At 39.0% G+C, this 19813-nt stretch overlaps 1 protein-coding gene across 3 annotated transcripts in view; it reads right to left on the bottom strand.

The window, feature by feature from the left end:
- The window catches only part of LOC121650088 (nck-associated protein 5-like), a 97785-nt gene that overhangs the window by 56930 nt on the left and 21042 nt on the right, over window positions 1-19813 (bottom strand). For all 3 annotated transcript variants that reach the window (XM_042001376.1, XM_042001377.1, XM_042001378.1), the window contains exons 2-4: window positions 17653-17788; window positions 7461-7551; window positions 5405-5560 (exon numbers count right to left, since the gene is read on the bottom strand). In XM_042001376.1, coding sequence (XP_041857310.1) covers window positions 5405-5560; window positions 7461-7551; window positions 17653-17681 — 276 coding nt within the window. In that variant the 5' untranslated portion in view covers window positions 17682-17788. The remainder of the gene's footprint in view (window positions 1-5404; window positions 5561-7460; window positions 7552-17652; window positions 17789-19813) is intronic.

Here is a 19813-nt window from a genome sequence, read left to right on the forward strand (position 1 = left end):
CTGATAGATGGCTGTAAATGAATCATCTAAAGTCCAACCTGCAGAATTTCATTGTCTTTGAAGCTCAGTTGAATCACAGCAAGTACAATTTAATTACTGACCAAAGTTTTTCCCAGACAGGGGACACAAACTCTTTTCTAAACTCAGGGGGAGACTTTCCACTAAAATGAATTATCCAGTAAATCTTAAAGGCTGCTGTGGGGGAGAGAGCTGTTTCAAAGCTGAACTCACCCTCCACAGCTCTATGATCCACATCAAGGGAAGTATGCAGAGAAAATCACCAGTGTTCTAGCATACCTACAGAACTGCACCTGAAATGATCCGGAATAATAAGTCATACAGGGAGGGACTGCACTGATTTAATCCTTTCTTAAAGTAAACTGAAAAAAGTGAGAAATATATAAAAAGCAGACTGGCCTGGCGGGTTGCAAACTTTCTGTGTGTGAGGTCAGAGAGATTCGGGTTTTAAGACTGAACTTAAAGGGTTTCAACCTTATTCAGTGTACGTAAGGTGAGGGTGAGTTTTCCACAGTCATTTAAATTACATTATTATTACAAATGTTAATTAACATTTTTTTGTAAAATGTAAATTAAGAAAAGTTTAAGACATAAATTGGTTTTGTAATCCCAACTAATGAGTTTGTGAATAACAGAATACGTCTTGATAAATTAAACTAAATGCAGTCATATAGTCTCATCATTGTTTTTACAGTTAAAATGGGTTAACTGCAGAGAGCATCTCCTCTCATGAATCAGCATTTTAACATTTACCCTCAAATCACGCTGAAAGTCAAAGTTTGGAGGAATCAGGAAAACCTCTTCAGTCAAAAAGCACAGGACTTTTTTTCCTCTATAAATTATACAGAAAGTATCCATCTGTTGCCATAATAACTGGAAAATAGTTTGAAACTAAATGGAAAACTACTAAATGTTTCAGCAGTTTGCTATTAAAGTTTAATTTACAGTATGAATGAAGGCAGCCACCATGAAAACTATAAAATACACCCTGATTCAGTAATTAGGGTCATAAATGTGGGCAGGAAAATGGATGTCATTTAAAGCAGCACTTTATCCAAACGATCATCACTAATGACAGACTGGCTAAATACCAGACTGCAGAGCTACCACAGTAAATGAAACATCACTGAAATATGACCAGTCTGTTCCATAAATCTAACAAGCATCCATGCTGGTAATGACATGAACTAAAGAAAGTTGCAGATGCAACACTGGGCTTTAGATGTTGATGTACATCCAGTCTGTCACTGATTATCACTTTCTTAATATTAAAATCATGCTGTTTATTTACTGTTTGGTCACATTAATGAGAATCTTTGCTTAGTTTTTCTCTGTATTTATTTACACTCTTGCCTCTAAACGTTGTAGCATGCAGTCAACTAAATCTGATTGTCCACACTTTGATTTCTTTCTCTTTTTCATGCTAATGGAAACAAAAACACTCATGTAGTGGAGTGAAGTGTCAATACATTTAAGAAAACGGTCATTAAATTAATGTTGCAGCTCATTTTACAAGCAAGTCCAGTTTGACTTCCATTTCAATCTCTAATGTTTTTTTGTTTTTTTGCACTTTGGTCAAGGTTAGGGCATAAATAGCAAATCGCTAATAGTTTTCTTTTCTGTAACTAAAGTAAGCAGAAAAAGTCAAATTAATATTTAGTGGATCATTTCTTTGTTGTAACAATGCTTTTTGGTAATAAATCTTATTCTGCTGGAAAATGTGTTTCTTCCCTTTTAAATGGAACCACGTTTGTAAGGAAAATGCATTTGTGGGATGAACAGCAGAGTTGAGTGTGTGGAAAACTTTCCAAGTCTGACTCTTATTTGGTGTCATTTATTGGATTGGATGATTGAAGTCTGAAGAAACAAGACATATTGGTAGTTTAATATTTTGTTCATTTAACAAGCACAGACATCAGCATCATGTGGAAGAACCAGACACAGCCACAACAGCCTGGTACCTCCTTCTCATGCTGGTCACCAGCTGGGCACACACTGCATCCCATCCTTCAACCAGCATCTGTCACCAGGTAGCCAGTGTGGTTGTGTTGGCCACTCTGATACCAACAGCTGTCCAGGATTAACCCACAAGAGTTCAGTGGGGTTGAGGTCAGGACTGCAGGCAGGTCATCCGTCCACCGGAGGTGGTCTCTGATAAACCTGCTCTGTGGGGGCCAGCATTGTCATCTTGGAGTATAGAGTTCGGTCCCAGAGTTCGGAGATTTGGGCTCACCGCTGCAGAATCTCATCTCCACATCTCTCTTCACTGAGATTACCTACAAAAATGACAAGTCTTGTTTTTCCAGGAAGGGAGATGCTGCCCCATACCATCACCCTGTCCCCACCAGAGGTTTGGTAGACCCTTATGATACAACTGACATAGACAGAATACTGGACTCATCACTCATAATGACCTCCACATGTTCAGGTTTTAGTTCACATGTTGTCAACATCAGTGAAACAGACCTGATGGTGAAGGGGAGTCATGGTAGCCAACAGCAAAATTTGGGAGAGAAAATTTGGAAAATATTTCATGGGCACATCCCACACACTCAGCTCTGCTGCTCATCCCACAAATGCATCTTCCTTACAAACGTGGCTTGATTTAAAAGGGAATAAATGGGCTTTTCAACAGTATAAGATTTATTACCAAGAAGCATTGTTACTTAACTTTGTAAGAAACAACTTTATCTATTTTTGTCCACAAACAGTCAAAGTCTGGCAAAATGGATTCTCTCATGATTGTGATCTTATCAAGATCTTACAAGAATCCAGATGAATCCTGTTAACAGTGCTTTTAAAAACAGTCCAGATTTAGCTATTCCACTCCTGATGAGTAAGTAATGTTTCAAAATTATCTTTACTGATCATGATTAAAATTTTGATAATGAAAATATGTATGTAATATGTCAACATGAATAAATATAACCAGCAGGTAAAGCAGTGAATTTGTGTTTCAGTGTATTTTTCTTTGAAGCCATGCTTTACACTAGAGAGAGGTGCCATTACTGATGGCCACCTCTCACCAGATGGCACTGTGAGTCCTATTACATTGTCAGAAGGAGAAGTGTATCAGAGGGGCATACAGTACATTCACTGGAACGCCAGATCCAAATGTTAACCACCCCATCAGCCTTTAATTACCACCTCCTGGATGTGAATAACTCCTTTGTTCTCTATAGTTTTTATGCCTTTAGGGCTGCTCTTCAACATAATAAGATGCCATTTTCACTGATACTCAAAAATGGAGGCATGAGAAAACGTTTGTCTTTGTTTGTCATTTGTATTTTCAACTCCAAACCCAATACAGTGCAAAATCTAAGGTTTTAATAATATTAAAGAGCTTTTCCATCCGTCCGTCCGTCCGTCCATTTTCTTGCGCTTATCTGGGTTTGGATTGTAGGGGCAGCTGCCAAAGAAGGGAAGCCCAGACTTCGCTCTCCCTGGCGACATTTACCAGCTCATGAAGATGTCCTGGGTCTTACCTGAGGTCTCTTCCCGGTGGGATGTGCCCAGAACATCTCACCAGGGAGGCAGGTGACCAGGAGGCATCCTAACCAGATGCCCGAGCCACCTCATCTGGCTGCTCTCAATGTGGAGGAGTAGCGGCTCTACTCTGAGCCCCTCCTGGATGACCAAGCTTCTCACCCTATCCCTAAGGGAGAACTCGGCCACCCTGCGGAGAATTTCAGCCGCTTATATTCACAATCTTGTTCTTTAAGTCACTATCCACAGGTTGTGACCATAGGTGAGCTTTTACATTCAAATAAGTAAACACTTTCAATAATAATTTCAATATAATTGATGTCTTGTTTTTTTTGTTTGTTTGTTGTTTTGGTTTTTTTGCTTATAGATTTCTTTAAGAGTTAAAAGCAGCTTTATTCTCAGCTAACAGTTCATTATTTTGATCCCACAATATCTAGATTGACTTAAAAACATAGATGTCTGCTGTGTGCCTAGACATAGTTTACTTTTAAATGCATTGTCCTCAGTATAGTCATCCACCTGACATTTAGGCAGTGATGTGCAGTGAGGTTCATGGCTGGTGAGGCACTGATTTACAATTGTAAGAATTGAAAAGAGCATCTGGTAAGGCTTCATATCCCATCAGCATTCCTCTTTCAAGTACACTCAGACACCCACTGTTACCAACTCTTCAGTGAGAAAATTAGCTATTGGATGTCCTAAAAGTCATTAGAAGTCGCTAAATGACGTCATCATCTAATGTGCATAATAGCCTGGTACATATAGTTGTAATGGAGGCTGCCGTGGAGAGGGATGTCGTGGGAAAGGCAAAAATTGACAAAAAGACAGGCTAAAAATGTTTAAAAAGGCAAAAATAATAAAAAAATAAATAAATAAAACAAATTCTTTGGTTAATATTTTCTTTTTTGTAGTTTGGTGTTGTTTTCTAATTAGGAGGCCACAACATTTCACAACACTTTCAACTTTCTAAATATTTTCCTCCACATTCTTCATTAACAGACATTAATATCTGACGGTAAGCCAGCGCAGGATCATCCAGCAGCAGCTTTGTAGGTTTCATTATCAGCCTGGTCATGAAACAGAGGCGATCATCTCCTGCTACGAATGCAGCTGCTGCTGCGTGAGGACCAAGTTAAAGACACTACACAGACTGTAGAGAGTCATGATGGATAATAAATATATCTCTAAGTTCATCTTGGCAATATGCTGAGGAACAGAAACGGTGTCATGCAACCCAGTTTGTATTGGATCACGCAGTCAGAGGTGAGGTACAGCTCGCCATTGCCTCCACCGGGGTTTCTGCCCTGGATTTGATCAGGAAACACTCAAATTCGGCAATTTTTACTTAATAGACTGTCAAAAATGTGTTAAGTCATACGGAAAATGCATTGTTAACACAAATCAGGGGAAATGAGCTTAGCTATCCGTCGCTTGACGCAGCAGATGGAACAATACACCGGAAACCGCGGGGGCAGTGCTGAGCAGAATAGCTGACATGTGACCAGTGAAAGAAACAAACCAGAGAAGAAGAGGACAATCAGGAAGGGAAATAGAAAGCAGAAGAAGAATCAAGACAAGCACAATAACTGTAGAAATTGCACGAGCTTTTGAAGAATGATTATATATCAATGTTTAGGGCTTGTTGGGCGGTTGGAAACAACTTTATAGCGATGCATTACCGCTGCCAAACAGCATCTGAAACTGACATCAGCTTGCAGGAGTGAACTCTGAACTTAGCACTGCCCACAAATGGAGGAACTGACTTAACCATAGCAACACAACACACGCATGGAAGTATGAGGACAGCGATGCATGAGAAAGTTTGAAATGCATGTCGCTATTTATGCACGTAAGGGAGCATAAACGGGCCTTAAGAAGTGGATTGTGCAGTTCACCTTACCTCCAGGGCTCTGAGGCGCTCAAGCAGGGGAGTGCTGTCCTGTGAGTTTTCCCCTGTTCCACCATCAGCCTCGGGCGAAACAGGAGACTGGGCTGCTGGATCTGTGGGACCCTCCAGACTGTCTTGCTGCTTCCACATTTCTTCCAGGAGTTTATCCTGAAGTGCATAACAAAGATGCATGCCTTGAAGTCAGATGGAAACGAAAACTTAATTTACCATGTTCTGCTGGGCTCTGATTCTAACAATGAAAGCCAATAAACAAAATGCTACATGTCTCCATTAAAACAGTGTTTCTCAGTCGTGGTCCTCAGGACCCCCTGCCCTGCCCCCTGCATGTTTTAAGTGTTTCCAACTCCAGTACACCTGATTCAGGTTACTTGAACAGATCATCAAGTTCTTTCCAAGCCTGCTAATGGGCCATTTATTTCAGCCAGGAGTACAGAAACATCTAATCCTTCTCCTTGTGTTAGTTTTCTGTTACCATGTCTTATGTTAATGGGTTTTATTAACTATAGTAGCATCTATGGTGTTGGTGGACGTGGTTTTCTATGCCTGCAAGGCGAGGACCCATCTATCTGCATCTGGAGGGAGAGGCTGTGGGGTCTTTTAAATTTTCTCGTGAAGTAGATAACCTCTCTATGTCATGATAAACATAACCTGGTTTTACCCTGTAGAGGGCGTTATGAGCCTTTTTTTTTAACCTACAAAATCCAGTTTTTAAAATAAATTTAAAATTTACAAATTTTATCAACAGTATATGTAGTTTTCATCACAATTAGGTAATTCTGTGTTATTTAAAGCTCAAAAAACACATTTTTGGGTGCACAACCCCTTTAAATCTGCCCATCATGTAAATACAACTGATCGGATCTTTGTCCAGCGTCCATGTAAATATGTCGGCTGGAATCTCCGTTCAGGTTGATTTCAGTCAGGTAGATGAAATATTTTCAATGTAAGCGTAGCTAATGTGTTGGATCACCATCAGTCTTGGGTGTAATTATTGCTTTATTATCTTATTTTTAAAACTGGGTCAAAACTGACCCTAATGACACAAAGGTTATGATTTTGGGGGGGGGGTGTAGCTCAGGAGGAAGTACAGTCATCCACCAATCAGAAAGTCAGTGGATCAATTCCAGACTTCCCCCACAGAAAACCCCGAAGAAGATTGGTACTGACCTGCTTTAGTCACTAAACAAACTTCCACATCCCAGCCAAAGAGGAACGGTGGTGGAACACTAAGCTTCTAACCTGCACAAGTTTACACAACTTTGTCTTAAAGAAAGGAGCTCAACCAAACTAATCCTGGTTTATTTTGTGCAACTTCAACTCTGTAAAACATCAGGAAACATCTGCAGCAGACAGAAACCGGTGACTTACTACACTTCGTAGGACAAGTCGTACTGAGTTTAATCCAGCTGCAGACGATGCTCCAGAGGAAGAGGAGACGGGACACATGCACCTGTGGTTGCTATGGTTACTGTCTTGCTAGGTGTCATCTTATTGCTGGAATCATCCAAACTGCTGGAAGTGATTGATTCGTGCTGTGACACCTGACACATGTTCCTTTCTTCATGTTATCATTGAACTGCTTTCTCAGGTTAATTCTCCAACAGCATCAGTCTGCTGCTACTTCAATGAAGCTAGTTAATGACTTCACTCCAAATTTCATGATAACCTAAAGAAGGCATTATGTTCATTAAGGTATCACAGGATTTGGTGATTGCACGCACCCATAGATTAGGTATACAAACACACACACAACTAGCAAATATCTCTAGAGATAAGTTTTCTAAAAAATAAAAAAATTTGTGACACCGAGCATCTTCAGGTAAATACGAATATGAACATTTAAAATATACAAACAATATTTAAAAACCTTTTAAATTTTCTTTGTTTCAGTGTCCAGATTCTTATTGATAAAAAGTTATTAATTTCTTATGACAATTTATTTCCATTTTTTATATTATTTGATAACTCTCTTTGAAAAACCAGATTTCAGCTGATAAAAGCAAAAGAAATGATGATGATGATGATGAAACACAATGACTGGTGGTACCTTGTATGCTTTCATTAGGTCCAGTGGGTCCACTTTGGGCCCTTCCAGTGAGTCCTGGTTCTGTAGTAGCGTCCGCACCGTCTCCTCCATGCTGGGGTTGAGGACAAAGCAAACCGAGTAAGTGTGGAGATACTACATTGAGTAAATGTTTTATAAAGTATATGTGTACTACACAAACTATAATATGTGACAAAGTTTAAAAAGTAATAAACCGTTCCTCATTTACCTGACAAATATGCAGCAAAGACATCTCATTTATGTCTCAAGCCCTCTTACCCTTATTAAATTTGCACTGATGTCGTTCTGGTATATATATATATATATATATATATATATATATATATATATATACACTTTTTCAGTCTTGTACAGTAGGTACATATTTTAATAATTTGTTATTCTTATGTATTGTGAGTTTTTTTGCATTGCTAAAATGTCCATATGTGGAAAATTGAGGGGTAAAGTTGTGTTGTATAGACTATAGATAGTTATAGATGAGAAGAGGGGAAAGTCATGTTTGGTGAAAAGTTTGATAACATTCATGATTTGAGGGTCATTAAGTTAATCAATCTTGACCAAAGTGGACATTTAGTCAGTTTGGTAAGGCGGATAAGAATCTGTCATGTAGACGTGGTGAAGACGACTTGCTGAAGTTCAGACTGAGCAATAGAATGAGGAAAAAACGAGATTTACGTTACTTTGAATGGTGCATGGTTGTTGGTCTGAGTATTTACTGGGATTTTCGTTTACTGGAACCACCATCTCTAGGGTTTCTAGAGAATGGTCTGAAGAAGAGAAAATATCCAGTGTGCAGCAGTTGTCTGGACCAGAATGTCTGGTTGATGTCAGAGGTCAGAGGAGAATGGACAGACTGGTTGGAGATGATAGAAAGGCAGCATAAAGTCTAATAAGCACTGGTTCCAAACAAGATCTGCAGAACATCATCTCTGAACACACAACACGTCCAGCCTTGAAGCAGATGGGCTACAGCAGCAGAAGACACACCGGGTGCCTCCTGTCAGCTAAGAACAGGAAACTGAAGCTACAATTCACACACACTCACCAACACTGGACAATAGAAGATGGAGAAACGTTGCTGGTCTGATGAGTCTCTGTTTCAGCTCCACAATCAGATGCTAGGCTCAGAATCTGGCATATATGCTGCAAAATGCGTCTGCTTGCAAGTCCATGAAATCTTAAAACCACTCTTAGTTCTCTACACCAATCATCAAAGATCAGACTACATCCCAGAAACTTCACTTGATGTTACAAATGCATATTTAACTCTTGCAGCTGCTGTGAATCAAATTTAGGATTGGCCATTGATCCAATCCTGAATTTATGACCAATTCAGGATTATATTGGCCATAATCCATCTCAACAAGCACATTTTATGAAAGAAAGGTAAGCATGATATATATATTTGAAATGTTTTTTATTGCCTAATTTGAATAAATTTTCAAAATTGAACATCGTAACAGGTCATTTGAGGAAGTTTTCAGTACCAAAACTATTGAGTTTAATAGGAAAATGACTACTTTATCAGCGTATACTGTAGTATACACCAGGACTCTGTTCTTGTGTTTATTTCACTTTTTTTCTAGTGGACAGCTCTCTAACAGAGGCAGAAATAATTCTTAACAGAATCATAGAGGGATATTCAGACTTAAATCTTTCAGAAGATGAAAGTCCGGTAAGCGAGACAGGAGAGGGTGAGAACTCTGATGAGGAACTAGATGAGGAGGACCAAGATGCTGAGCCAGATGTCGTGGACAAAAACACGGGGCCAGCTGAAGTGTGCCGTCGTCCTACCTTGGCCAAACAGACATGTATGCATCTGGGATGTTTGATTAGAGCAAAAAAATGATAACACATAGAAATGTGCACCAAGTAATTGATTTAACTTATACTTGTAAATGTAAAGGTGCCAATTAACAATCCTGTATATCACAGAAAATATATATATATATATATATATATATATATATATATATATATATATATATATGGGCCCGACCCATGAAAAAATGGTAAGAAAAGTCAAATTTTTTTAATATGAGGTCTTTATTTGGCCCTGTAACAAAATGTATGTTTGGGGGGGGTATCTACCATTTATTACCATGAGATATTAAAAATACTATAATATGGTTTTCTGCTTCTGGGTATCTATTAGGTGACAGAAGACAAGTATCAGATTGTGTTCAACAGGATTTTGAGCAAAGTTTTTACCGTAAATTGAAGCAAAATGTCTCAGAAACTGTATGTAACATATATGTCACATCAGGCCCTTATGGGTTAAATACAACACCTTTTTAGGAATCTCCATGTATATGGCATGCCTTGGATATCCAAGAATCAGGATGTATTGGGCTGCCAAAACAAGAGTCCCAGTGATAGCTGATTCCATGACACATGATCGTTTCTACAAGATCAGGTCTGCGCTGAAAGTGGTCAATGATTTGGACGTGCCAGAAGATGAAAAGATAAAGGATCTCCTGTGGCAAGTCAGACCAGTTCTGAAGGGAGTCCTCCAAGGTTGCCTTGACCTACCTAGGTCTACAAAGGTCTGTATTGATGAGCAGATTGTTCCATTCACCGGCTGTTGTCCAGTTCATCAGTTTGTACCTGGGAAGCCAAATCCAACAGGATTAAAGGTGTTCGTTCTTGGAAGTCCAGGTGGTTTAGTACTGGATTTTGAGACCTACTTGGGAAATAACACTTTCACTGAAGTCCAATAGATGGGAACAGGTGAAAATGTGTCCTACGTTTGACAGAGACACTTCCCAGAGGATCACTGGTCGACTTTGACCGGTATTTTACTAGCATCAGTCTCCTTGATGCTCTTCAAGAAAGAAGCCTGCCTGCAACTGAAACAATAAAAAAAATCGAATTCCAAAAGAGTGACCACATTCTGAGCAGAAAACCAAGAGGGTCATCAGAAATTATTGTACGGAGATCTGATGAAATAGCAATCCCCATGTGGATGGACAACAAGCCTGTTGTCATGGCATCAACTGTCCATGAAACTGAGCCTCAAGATACCTGTACCAGGTGGTCAAAGAAAGAAAAGAGGCAAATCAAGTCCCGACGCCTACAGTGGTTGCATGCAATACATAGGAGGGGTTGATATGTGTGATAGACAAGACAGCCAGGCCTTGCAACGAGCTGCAAAAAGCACTTATCAGTACCTGGAGCTCAAACTCCTCTTAGCTGAGGAACTGATAACCCAGGGTCAAACATGTCAACAAGACCTAAATGATTCAAGCGATTGTAGAGGCAAAAAGTTACTCTGTCAAGGATGAGGAGTCTGGTTCTGAACTGAAGAATAATTACAAGTTTATTGAACACAGAATTAATATACAAAGAATAGAAAGAATAGAATTGCAATTCGAGAGACTGTTCAGAAGTCTGACAGCACAGAGATCTTAAGAGAATCTGATAAGAAACACACATGCAGCATCTTTTAAGCAGAATGATCACGTCACAGCACATCATATATCTTGTAAGATAAAAAAAAAGAGACTGTCTGTTCCTCACACAGGATTAGACACTTCAGCAAACCTAATGAGCTTTTGCATTTATTGAGCACATAAACAACCCCAGTGACATTAAGGCAGGATGCCCTGCTGGGTCATCCTGAAGGTATCTGGCTAGTATCAGATAAGTCACACAGGTCAGTGTGAACTGTTCTTAGGGATTGCATCCATTTTTACGATAGCAACAGGCTACTCAGTATTAAACTTAATTACCAAGAACTTAAACAATCTGTTTACCTTGAGAGTGATCAGTACAGCACAACATTAAAGGGAATATATGAAATTTCCACAACAATTCCCCTCTTTTGATCATAATGAAACCCATTTCATATTGATCACACCAGGAAAGAAAATTTCATAAGATTAAAGCATAAAAGAAAAAAAACAAAATGCATCAAACAAGGATAACCACTGAGGTAGAGTTGTACAGTGGATAAATGAGAACACCACAATCAACTAGTGAACCCAAAAGCTCTGATGGTGTCATCAAACTACTAATGACCTCATAAAAACAATGAAAAGACAAATTAACAAAAAAAAAAAACAAAAACAAAACACAGAAAACATAAAAGATAAATGTAATAAATGTAATGTAATTGTAGTAAGAAACCCTTAATGATTACATTCAACGATCAAATCAAATCCCCATTCCCAATATACATTCAAGAGTTCTCACTAGAAATCAAGAAAAGGAAGCCCCGCCCTGATAAGATGATCAGAAAACTCCACATGCCTGAAATGGTTACCAGTCCAAGACCTTTCAGGTGCTGAGTGTCTGGGTGCAACAGCAAAACGTATGTGAGATGTGTGAAGTGCCAAATGTTCCTCTGTGTCTCCAAAAAAATCCCAGTGCTTTCTCATCCATCATAGATAGATGTTCTTTTGTGAAATAGAAAAGCCAGGTTAAAATTAGTTGTTCCAAGACCAGTGGCCCATGACTATTGAAAAGTCATTCAGTTCTAAGTTGATGCATCACCCACTTTTCTATGAAGCTTTTGTGTAAATATGTTAAGTATGAATTGATATCCTCTTTACAAACATTTTAGTGGACATTTTAAATATTGATCTTTTTTAATGTTTCTCGCTCACAATCAATGAAGTCCTGTTGTGCACTACAGTGCACGTGTTGTAAAATTTAAATAAAACAAAATAGTCTTTGGAATGTGTTTTTTAGCACCCCAAAACTTGATTTATATTAAATAATCCAAATCATAATACCTTTTTTCTCCTGGGTCTCAGGAGGACAAGGAAACAAATCTGTATGACATTAATACACGGGGGGCGACCAACGACAGCGACAGGCAAAAATCATCGCCACCGAAACACAAGGGACGCAAACAAACAGCAGCAACAGCGGCAGCATCGCACATCACGCTCTCAGATCGCTTGTGCCCAAAAAAGTTAATTGGTTATAATATTGGAGGGAATTTTGATCATTTCAAAGCAGTCTGCAACAGTCGAGGCATCAAGGATGAAGAATCAGAAGATTTTGCTCGAATTGACAGAAATCTTGCTGTTGTGTCTACTCTGGCCTATCGAACAGAAAGACAACCCTGAGTTCATCCTGGATTTATCTGGATCACCTCAAAGGAAGTCATATTTTTACAAATGCATTGTGTAGTGCATACACATCTTACATATCATACTGTAGAAAAACATGTGCACCATAGCATGCATTGGCGTGTACATCTGCCCTCCTTACTGTAGGCATCTCTGCTGTTCTGTGACATTTCGCCATCAGCTACACTTTCTGCTGCATGAGCCTCACTTATCATTTATAACAATGAATGAATGAATGGCCTAGTTTCCCCTTTAGGTAATAATGTGACCCCTTTCACGCTTTAGCTCTTTATTTGGAGCACACTGAGGTCTTTTGGTGCTTCTAAGTACCCCATACTCAGTGATCACCATTTTTCAGTCAAAAGTTGGATAATTTATGTAAAACATCAACCTAAATGTTTGTCTAAAGCTAAAATTTGTTCTTAGCTTTGATGTCTTCAGGATAAAAATAATATTTCATAACGAAGAAGTATGCTGCATTGGTTTAAATTCCCGAAGGAAACAACGGTTAGACAGCAGTGGATGGAGTTTGTTACAGGTTGCAGGACCTCTCCCTGGACGTGGGAGGCTTCTTTCTGGAAACTGTGTTATAAAAACTGTTTTGAACGTTTCTTTTAAACGTAAGTAGAGAATATAGAAAACCAGGAAAAACATCTAGCCAGCACTAACTGCTGTCCTAACTGTCCTTAAGTAGAAAAACTGCTGTTTGACACATAAATAACACTTGAACAGAGGAAATAAAGAAACAAGACCACATATCTGGAATTAGATGCGGTTTCTTCTAATAAACTTTTCAACACTGAAGACTAAGGCTAGGTTCACACTGCAGGGCTTAATGCTCAATTCAGATTTTTTTGTGAAATCCAATTTTTTTGAGAGTCCGTTCACATTTCCAGTTAAATGTGACTTGTATGTGATCTCCTGTATGAACCTTTTGTGCACCGAAAGTGTTCTGCATGCGTGGAAGACATGACGACGAGACAGTGAGCGTGCTGTGACGTCTTCGTGTTTGCTAGAGTAAACATGGACGGTAACAGCGGAGCTTATGTTGCTATTTTAAAGTTATTATCCAACCATAGCCAGCACATTTTCAATGGCATCATCTTAAGGAGGAGATTACAAAAGAGGAGATACAGATTTTTGGTCATGACATTTTGTGGAGCAGTGGCAGCAACGTCTGCACAGAGAAATGTGGGTAAGGAGTCGCAGTCAGGAGTGATGGGAGAGTGATGTGAGCACCTTTACAGATAAGAGTTTATAAACAATGTCGTGCATGACGGGTAAGTTGGATTAATGCGGCCTGGCCGTTCAGACTGAACTCGCATGGCAAAAGATCCGATACGTATCGGATTTAGGACCACATATCTAAGTGGCCTGGATCGCATTAGAAAAAATCGGATCTGTGTCGTTCAAAATGTCATGAAAAGATCAGATACAGGTCGCATAGGGGCCAAAAAATTGGATTTGGGTCACTTCAGCCTGCAGAGTGAACCTAGCCTAAAAGGCAACGTTCTCATACTAAGTTAGTTTTGTCTGAAGAGCAAAATTTCCATGTTTTTCTCTGAATAATGTAAGGTTCGGTGTTGCTGCTAAACACGCTATGTTGCTGTAAACCCAGTCAGAGTCGTACGTAATTAGAAAATAGCAAATGATATGATAACATTTCAGTGTTATTTTACATAAACATTAATGTTATTTAACCAAACTAAACATTTACTTATATTTCATTGTAAAAAGCTGGTGTTCATCCTGAAGGAGGTAAAATATATTAGATGTATTTCCTTCTTTCTACAGGCTGGTGAGCTGTCCTCCACAGTGACAACATGTTTGTTTGTTTGTTTTTTACCAAATAAAACTAACAAGGACGTCTTAATTAGTTTGTTTGGAAGAAATAACTCTTCATCTGCTTTATTTTCCCACTTTTGTCAGTCTTCTGCTACTTGCAGGGAAAGAAAGAAATTCAACACAAGCAGCGATACTCAGATGTTTAAACGTGTTCTTGTTCTGAGTGGAAGCTGCTCTGATCTGCCAATACAGCTCAGACTTGAATACTACAGGAGCATTACGATTAAATAATTGTGGTGTTTAATACTGCAGTTAATTGTGCAGTTAAGTAATCATGACATCCAGCATGAAAATGTGGAGAAATATAGTCTGTAATCAGTCTGATTTTGAATAGGAAGACATAAGAATGGAAAAGGTAGATATTTTTTACTTTTTTGTATAGAGGAAAGACACATTTTAGGCAGACAGAGCCCACTCTCAGTATCAGCAGCACCGACAGCTCCCAACATGGAGCTAGCTACACAAGGATCCAGTCCTCCACCAGCAGGACTGAGCTCCCCACTATCACATCATGCTCCACATACTGCACCCCAAAACAACCAACTTACTGTACCTTTCTACGGAACTTTTTGAACTAGTTGCAAATATTTCCTCTTGCTGACCCAGATTATTAATGTATGTACATGTATAAAAGTCTAGCTCTGTCATGGGTAAGGATGGTGCTTCTGTGGAATGAACAACACGGCTAAATGTGTGGGTAGTGACCATAGACTGTATATAAAAGATGAACCCCAGGCAAATAAGACTAAAGACATGCCACTGCCTTGTCGAGTTGAAAAAATAGTACTGGTGTACCTGATAACAGAAGTTGTGAACAATTCTATCTGCTGTGCGTCCAGGTAGTGACCAGTGTTGGGTAGTAATGCATTACTGTAACATTGTTTTTGTCAGTAAATACTCTAACACATTACTCTTTAAATAAAGTAAATGAGTTACCGTCACCCTGCGGTGCATTACTCTGTTACTAGCTAAAGTAATACAACAGCAGCTGTGAGCTTCTTCCTGTTCATGCAGCACGACATGGGCAGTGTTGGAAAGTCTGCTGGTTGCGCTTGTTATTCTGTGCAGTTGCTTGTAAATATGGTCAGTTTGTGGGCTTTTGTGCTTCCTCTGCTCGCTTTGTGAAACCCTCTTTTTCTCTCACAGATCCTGGATACGGAACGGGAAACATGAACATGAACAGTCCTTTCTTTCAGGAACGTCTAGTGTCCACAGCCCCGTTTCCTTGGTTACTGCGGGAACCAGTGTTACACCAAAATTTGTTGTATGTTTGGGAATCGTTAGTTTTCTGTGTATTGGTTGATTCAGATAAAGAGACTACAGCTTATTAAGAAGTAGTTGCGAGTTAACTCTGACAGCAGAAAGAAAAGAGAAGGAGACGGCTGAGCAACTCAAAGCTGTAATAATGTTCAAACGCCTATTAAACAATTAAAAGAAGACAAGAGTGTCCCATTATCTATCCGCTAGTTACCTCAGCTGATCTGTTACCCATCAGAATCTGTGACTACAAGGGTGGGGGGCTGGGGCGATAGTGGACATTTCTCTGTACATCTGATAGCGATCAGAAATGGTGACCTCTGTGTTCTTGGCTATGTGACAAACGTCTAACATATTATCCATCCATATAATAGGGGTGACCTAGGTCATCATTTCTGATAGCTATTATAATGTGTGGCTTTACTGTAAATGCGTTATTATGAACTCAATTAAATACAAGTTTTTTTCCAGACTTCCTTCGTCTTCTAAGGGGCAAATGCAAAGAAATGTACATTGTCTGTGGTCCCAGATTTTGGTGTAACACGGGCACGCCCCTTCCCACACACACGGGCACAACTTCACTTGACAGAGAAACAGTGGCAATGCCCACAAATAACTAAGGAAATATGTAAATAAGAATAGAAGACTAGGAGTGCATTGGAGGGCTCAACATGCAGCAAAGTTTTAGGTTTTAAGCAGCTATTCTAGTTAAGCCTACATTTTATTTCTGTTTTATTTCAAATAATCTGCTGTCCTGACTTAAATAAATAATGATGAGAAATTACTTTGTGCTTGAGTTTGTTTTATATTTCGTTCAAAACTGTAATTAAGTTATATGGACGTTAATGGGTGAATTTTTAAGAATGTTCTTTTACTAAATTAACTAAAAAGTTACTTTTAACAGTATTTTATTCCTTTTTGGCTTAAGTAATCAGCAAAGTAACTAAGTTACTTTTTAAAATTGAAGTAACTGGTAATTGTAACTAGTTACCTTTTTCAGTAACTAGCACAACACTGGTGGTGACCTCCAAAAAATGCATCTTTGTATTTGTTTTTCTTTTGAGTTTCTTGGTTGGTTCCAACAATGTACAATACAATCCTATTTGGTATTATTAAAGTAAATAACCAACCAAACACAAATTCTCTTACTTTTTGTGCAAAGTTAAGCTGACACGAAATAGATGATTAAAGGCCATATAGGTTATTCATCATTAGGAAAGGCTAACATATGTTAGCTTTTAGCATTGGTCAGTATTAGGTCTTCACAGATGGTGTAAGCATGAGTAGCAAAAACTACCAAGAAGCTGAAGAAGCACGTAAATCCCTGTAACAAAGTAGTGACAAACGTATTGGACTAGCATTATAGACATTTTCATTGTTCTTTGTTGCTCAGCTCAACTGTTATATAAGAGAAAGTATGCTGCCACATCTGTTTTACTGGCAGAGGAAGGCATTTGTCCAGTTCAGGCTCCTGTAACATTTTTGGATGAAAGATCAAGAAAGATTAAAGTATCTCTACAAATAAAATTTGTTTCCATCTTAATTAAATTGACCAATGTGGAGCAGATTGTTGGATACACTAATTATGTTTTTGTCCCACAAATGGGAGGCCATCTTATGTGGATAAAGTGTGTTTTGTGTTGGCTGTTATCTGACATGAGACACACTTGCCTACTTCATGTAAGCTTATTAAAGCACACTTAAGCCCACCTTTGTGTCCAAAGGGGCAAATCCATCATCTTTCATTCCATGGTCTTTTCTTCTTTGTCAAAACCCAGTTTTAAACAATCCAACTCAGCCGAGAACAGCTTGATCCGTTTCTTTAAAAAATAAAAATAAAAAAACCTTTTTTGATGCAAGAAAACAGGAGTTTCCTATTAAATTTTGAAATATTCTTATTAGTATATGTCCCTTAGAACAGGTTTTGAGCCCTGAACGTACTGTATGATGTGCTTCAGTTTGCGGTGGGGTTGTAGGTGTGGTGAAGACGCTACCTGGAGAAGTGCTGCTGCAGTGTCACCATCTGCCGCCCACCCTGCTGAGACGTCAGCCTCTCCCTTCGCTCCACACTCAGATGTTGTTTGTTCTTCAGCTGGGGATTATAACTATGGATCAGACTTGGCGGCGTAGCTGTAGGGCAGAGAAGTAAACACATTTAAGTTTGCTACTAATCTTGCAAAACATAATCCCAATTAAGATTTCAGGGATATGGTGCATCTGTTCACCAGCCCCCCTTTTCTCCTTTTAAAGGCCTAGTCTGACAGCTAGTGAATTGTTTGGGAAAGATCAGGACCAGTACACTGCCTCCTCACCTCACAAACTGTAGTTTTGAATTAGTATCCACATCCTTGTTTGTGAGCTGGATAAGCTTCCTCACCATGGGGTAAAGTGTCATTTTAAAACTTGAGTCTGAAAGAAGAGCCATGTTCTGAGGAATTTAGCTACTGCAACCTTTTTATGCTCCTACACTAAATGGGTAAATACCAACTATATGACCAATGAGCCTGATACACTGGTTATCAACATGTTAACTAACTTCCAGCTTATTAAATTTGCTCTATTTGAATCTGGACGAGTGTTTTTACCCTTTGTGCTTGGATAGCAGCTCCTAGCTGCGGCTTTATCTCAGTCTGACTCACTTTTCCCATCACACTGCATCAATGCACATGCAGAGCTGCAGCACAGGGAAGATATGGACACATGTAGCTTTGCTATAAGAGTCATGTTTTCTTAAAACTACACTAAGATACATTTATTTTACACGATGATTTATTTAGATTCACTGAGTGTGTCTGTCTTCTAATGCTCTTATAATATCATCTTACATCTTTCACATAGCTTATAATAAAGTTTCCAAAAACAATGTTGGTCAGGGAAATGTGAATTTGAAGGGACTTAAGGAGAAGGTGTACAGTATGTCAACGCTGCCCTCTTCTGGTTTTTGCTGATCATTGCTCCACCTTTTTAAAGCTGCATATTGATTACAGATAGCAAGAGTGCAACACCTGCGTGCTAATGTGATGGAGGCTCCAGACCAAGAGCTGAACAGGAGGACAAACAACAAAACTGCCATCATAGGTTGGAATATATATATTATATACATCAAATGTATATAATATGAACCAAAAGATAGAAAAGAATCTGAATGTCAACAGGCAATAAAAATACTCAGGAAATACAGAAATCAGTGGCAGGGATGTTTTGTTTTGTTTAGTTTTTTACTTGGATCCCTATTAGCAGCAGCCAACAACTGCTGCTCTTCTTCCTGGGGTCCATTTGTTGAGTACAATTAAATGTCTATGTACTTGTACACATACATGCAGACAAATACCTTTACATGTACACTTGAATACATCACATTATTGCATGCAAAAGCCATAAACTGTGCATTGAAATATATATTAATATGTGTACACATATACATACACATACATTACTACATACACATGCACATACACAACACACAATTATTCATACATATAACACAAGAAAGTCCATGTCTAAAAACTCAAATAGACAGATATATGGACATACATATAGTGTATACACACACACACACACACACACACACACACAAACATATATACATACAGACAGACACATAAAAAGTCTCCAAAAAAATAGTTTCTATAAGCTTCTGCAATGTCACAAGATTTATTTACATCCAGAGTTGCAATAATTATTCACCAAGTTCTTGTATTGATGATGGAGAGTTCGACCACTGCTCAAAGCCTTCTCCAGAACATCCCAAAGACTCTCAACGAGTTCAGGTCTGGACTCTGTGGAGGCCAATCCATGTGTGATCCTGTTCCCTGAACCACTCTTTCACAATCTGAGTCCTGTGAATCCTGCATTGTCATCTTGGAATTATGGCTGTGCCATCAGGGAAGATGGAATAACCTGCTCATTCAGTATATTCAGGTAGTCAGCTGATCTAATTCTTTGGACACATAATGTTGCTGAACCTAGACCTGAACCTAGACCTGACCAACTGCAGCAACCCCAGATCATAGACTGACCCCACAGGTTTGTACAATAGGCACTAGGAATGATGGCTGCATCCCTTCATCAGCCTCTCTTCTTACCCTGATGCTCCATCACTCTGGAACAGGATAAATCTGGACTCATCAGACCACAAGACCTTCTTCCATTGCT

The sequence above is a fragment of the Melanotaenia boesemani genome, chromosome 12 (assembly GCF_017639745.1).
Source record: "Melanotaenia boesemani isolate fMelBoe1 chromosome 12, fMelBoe1.pri, whole genome shotgun sequence".
Taxonomy (NCBI): Eukaryota; Metazoa; Chordata; class Actinopteri; order Atheriniformes; family Melanotaeniidae; genus Melanotaenia; species Melanotaenia boesemani.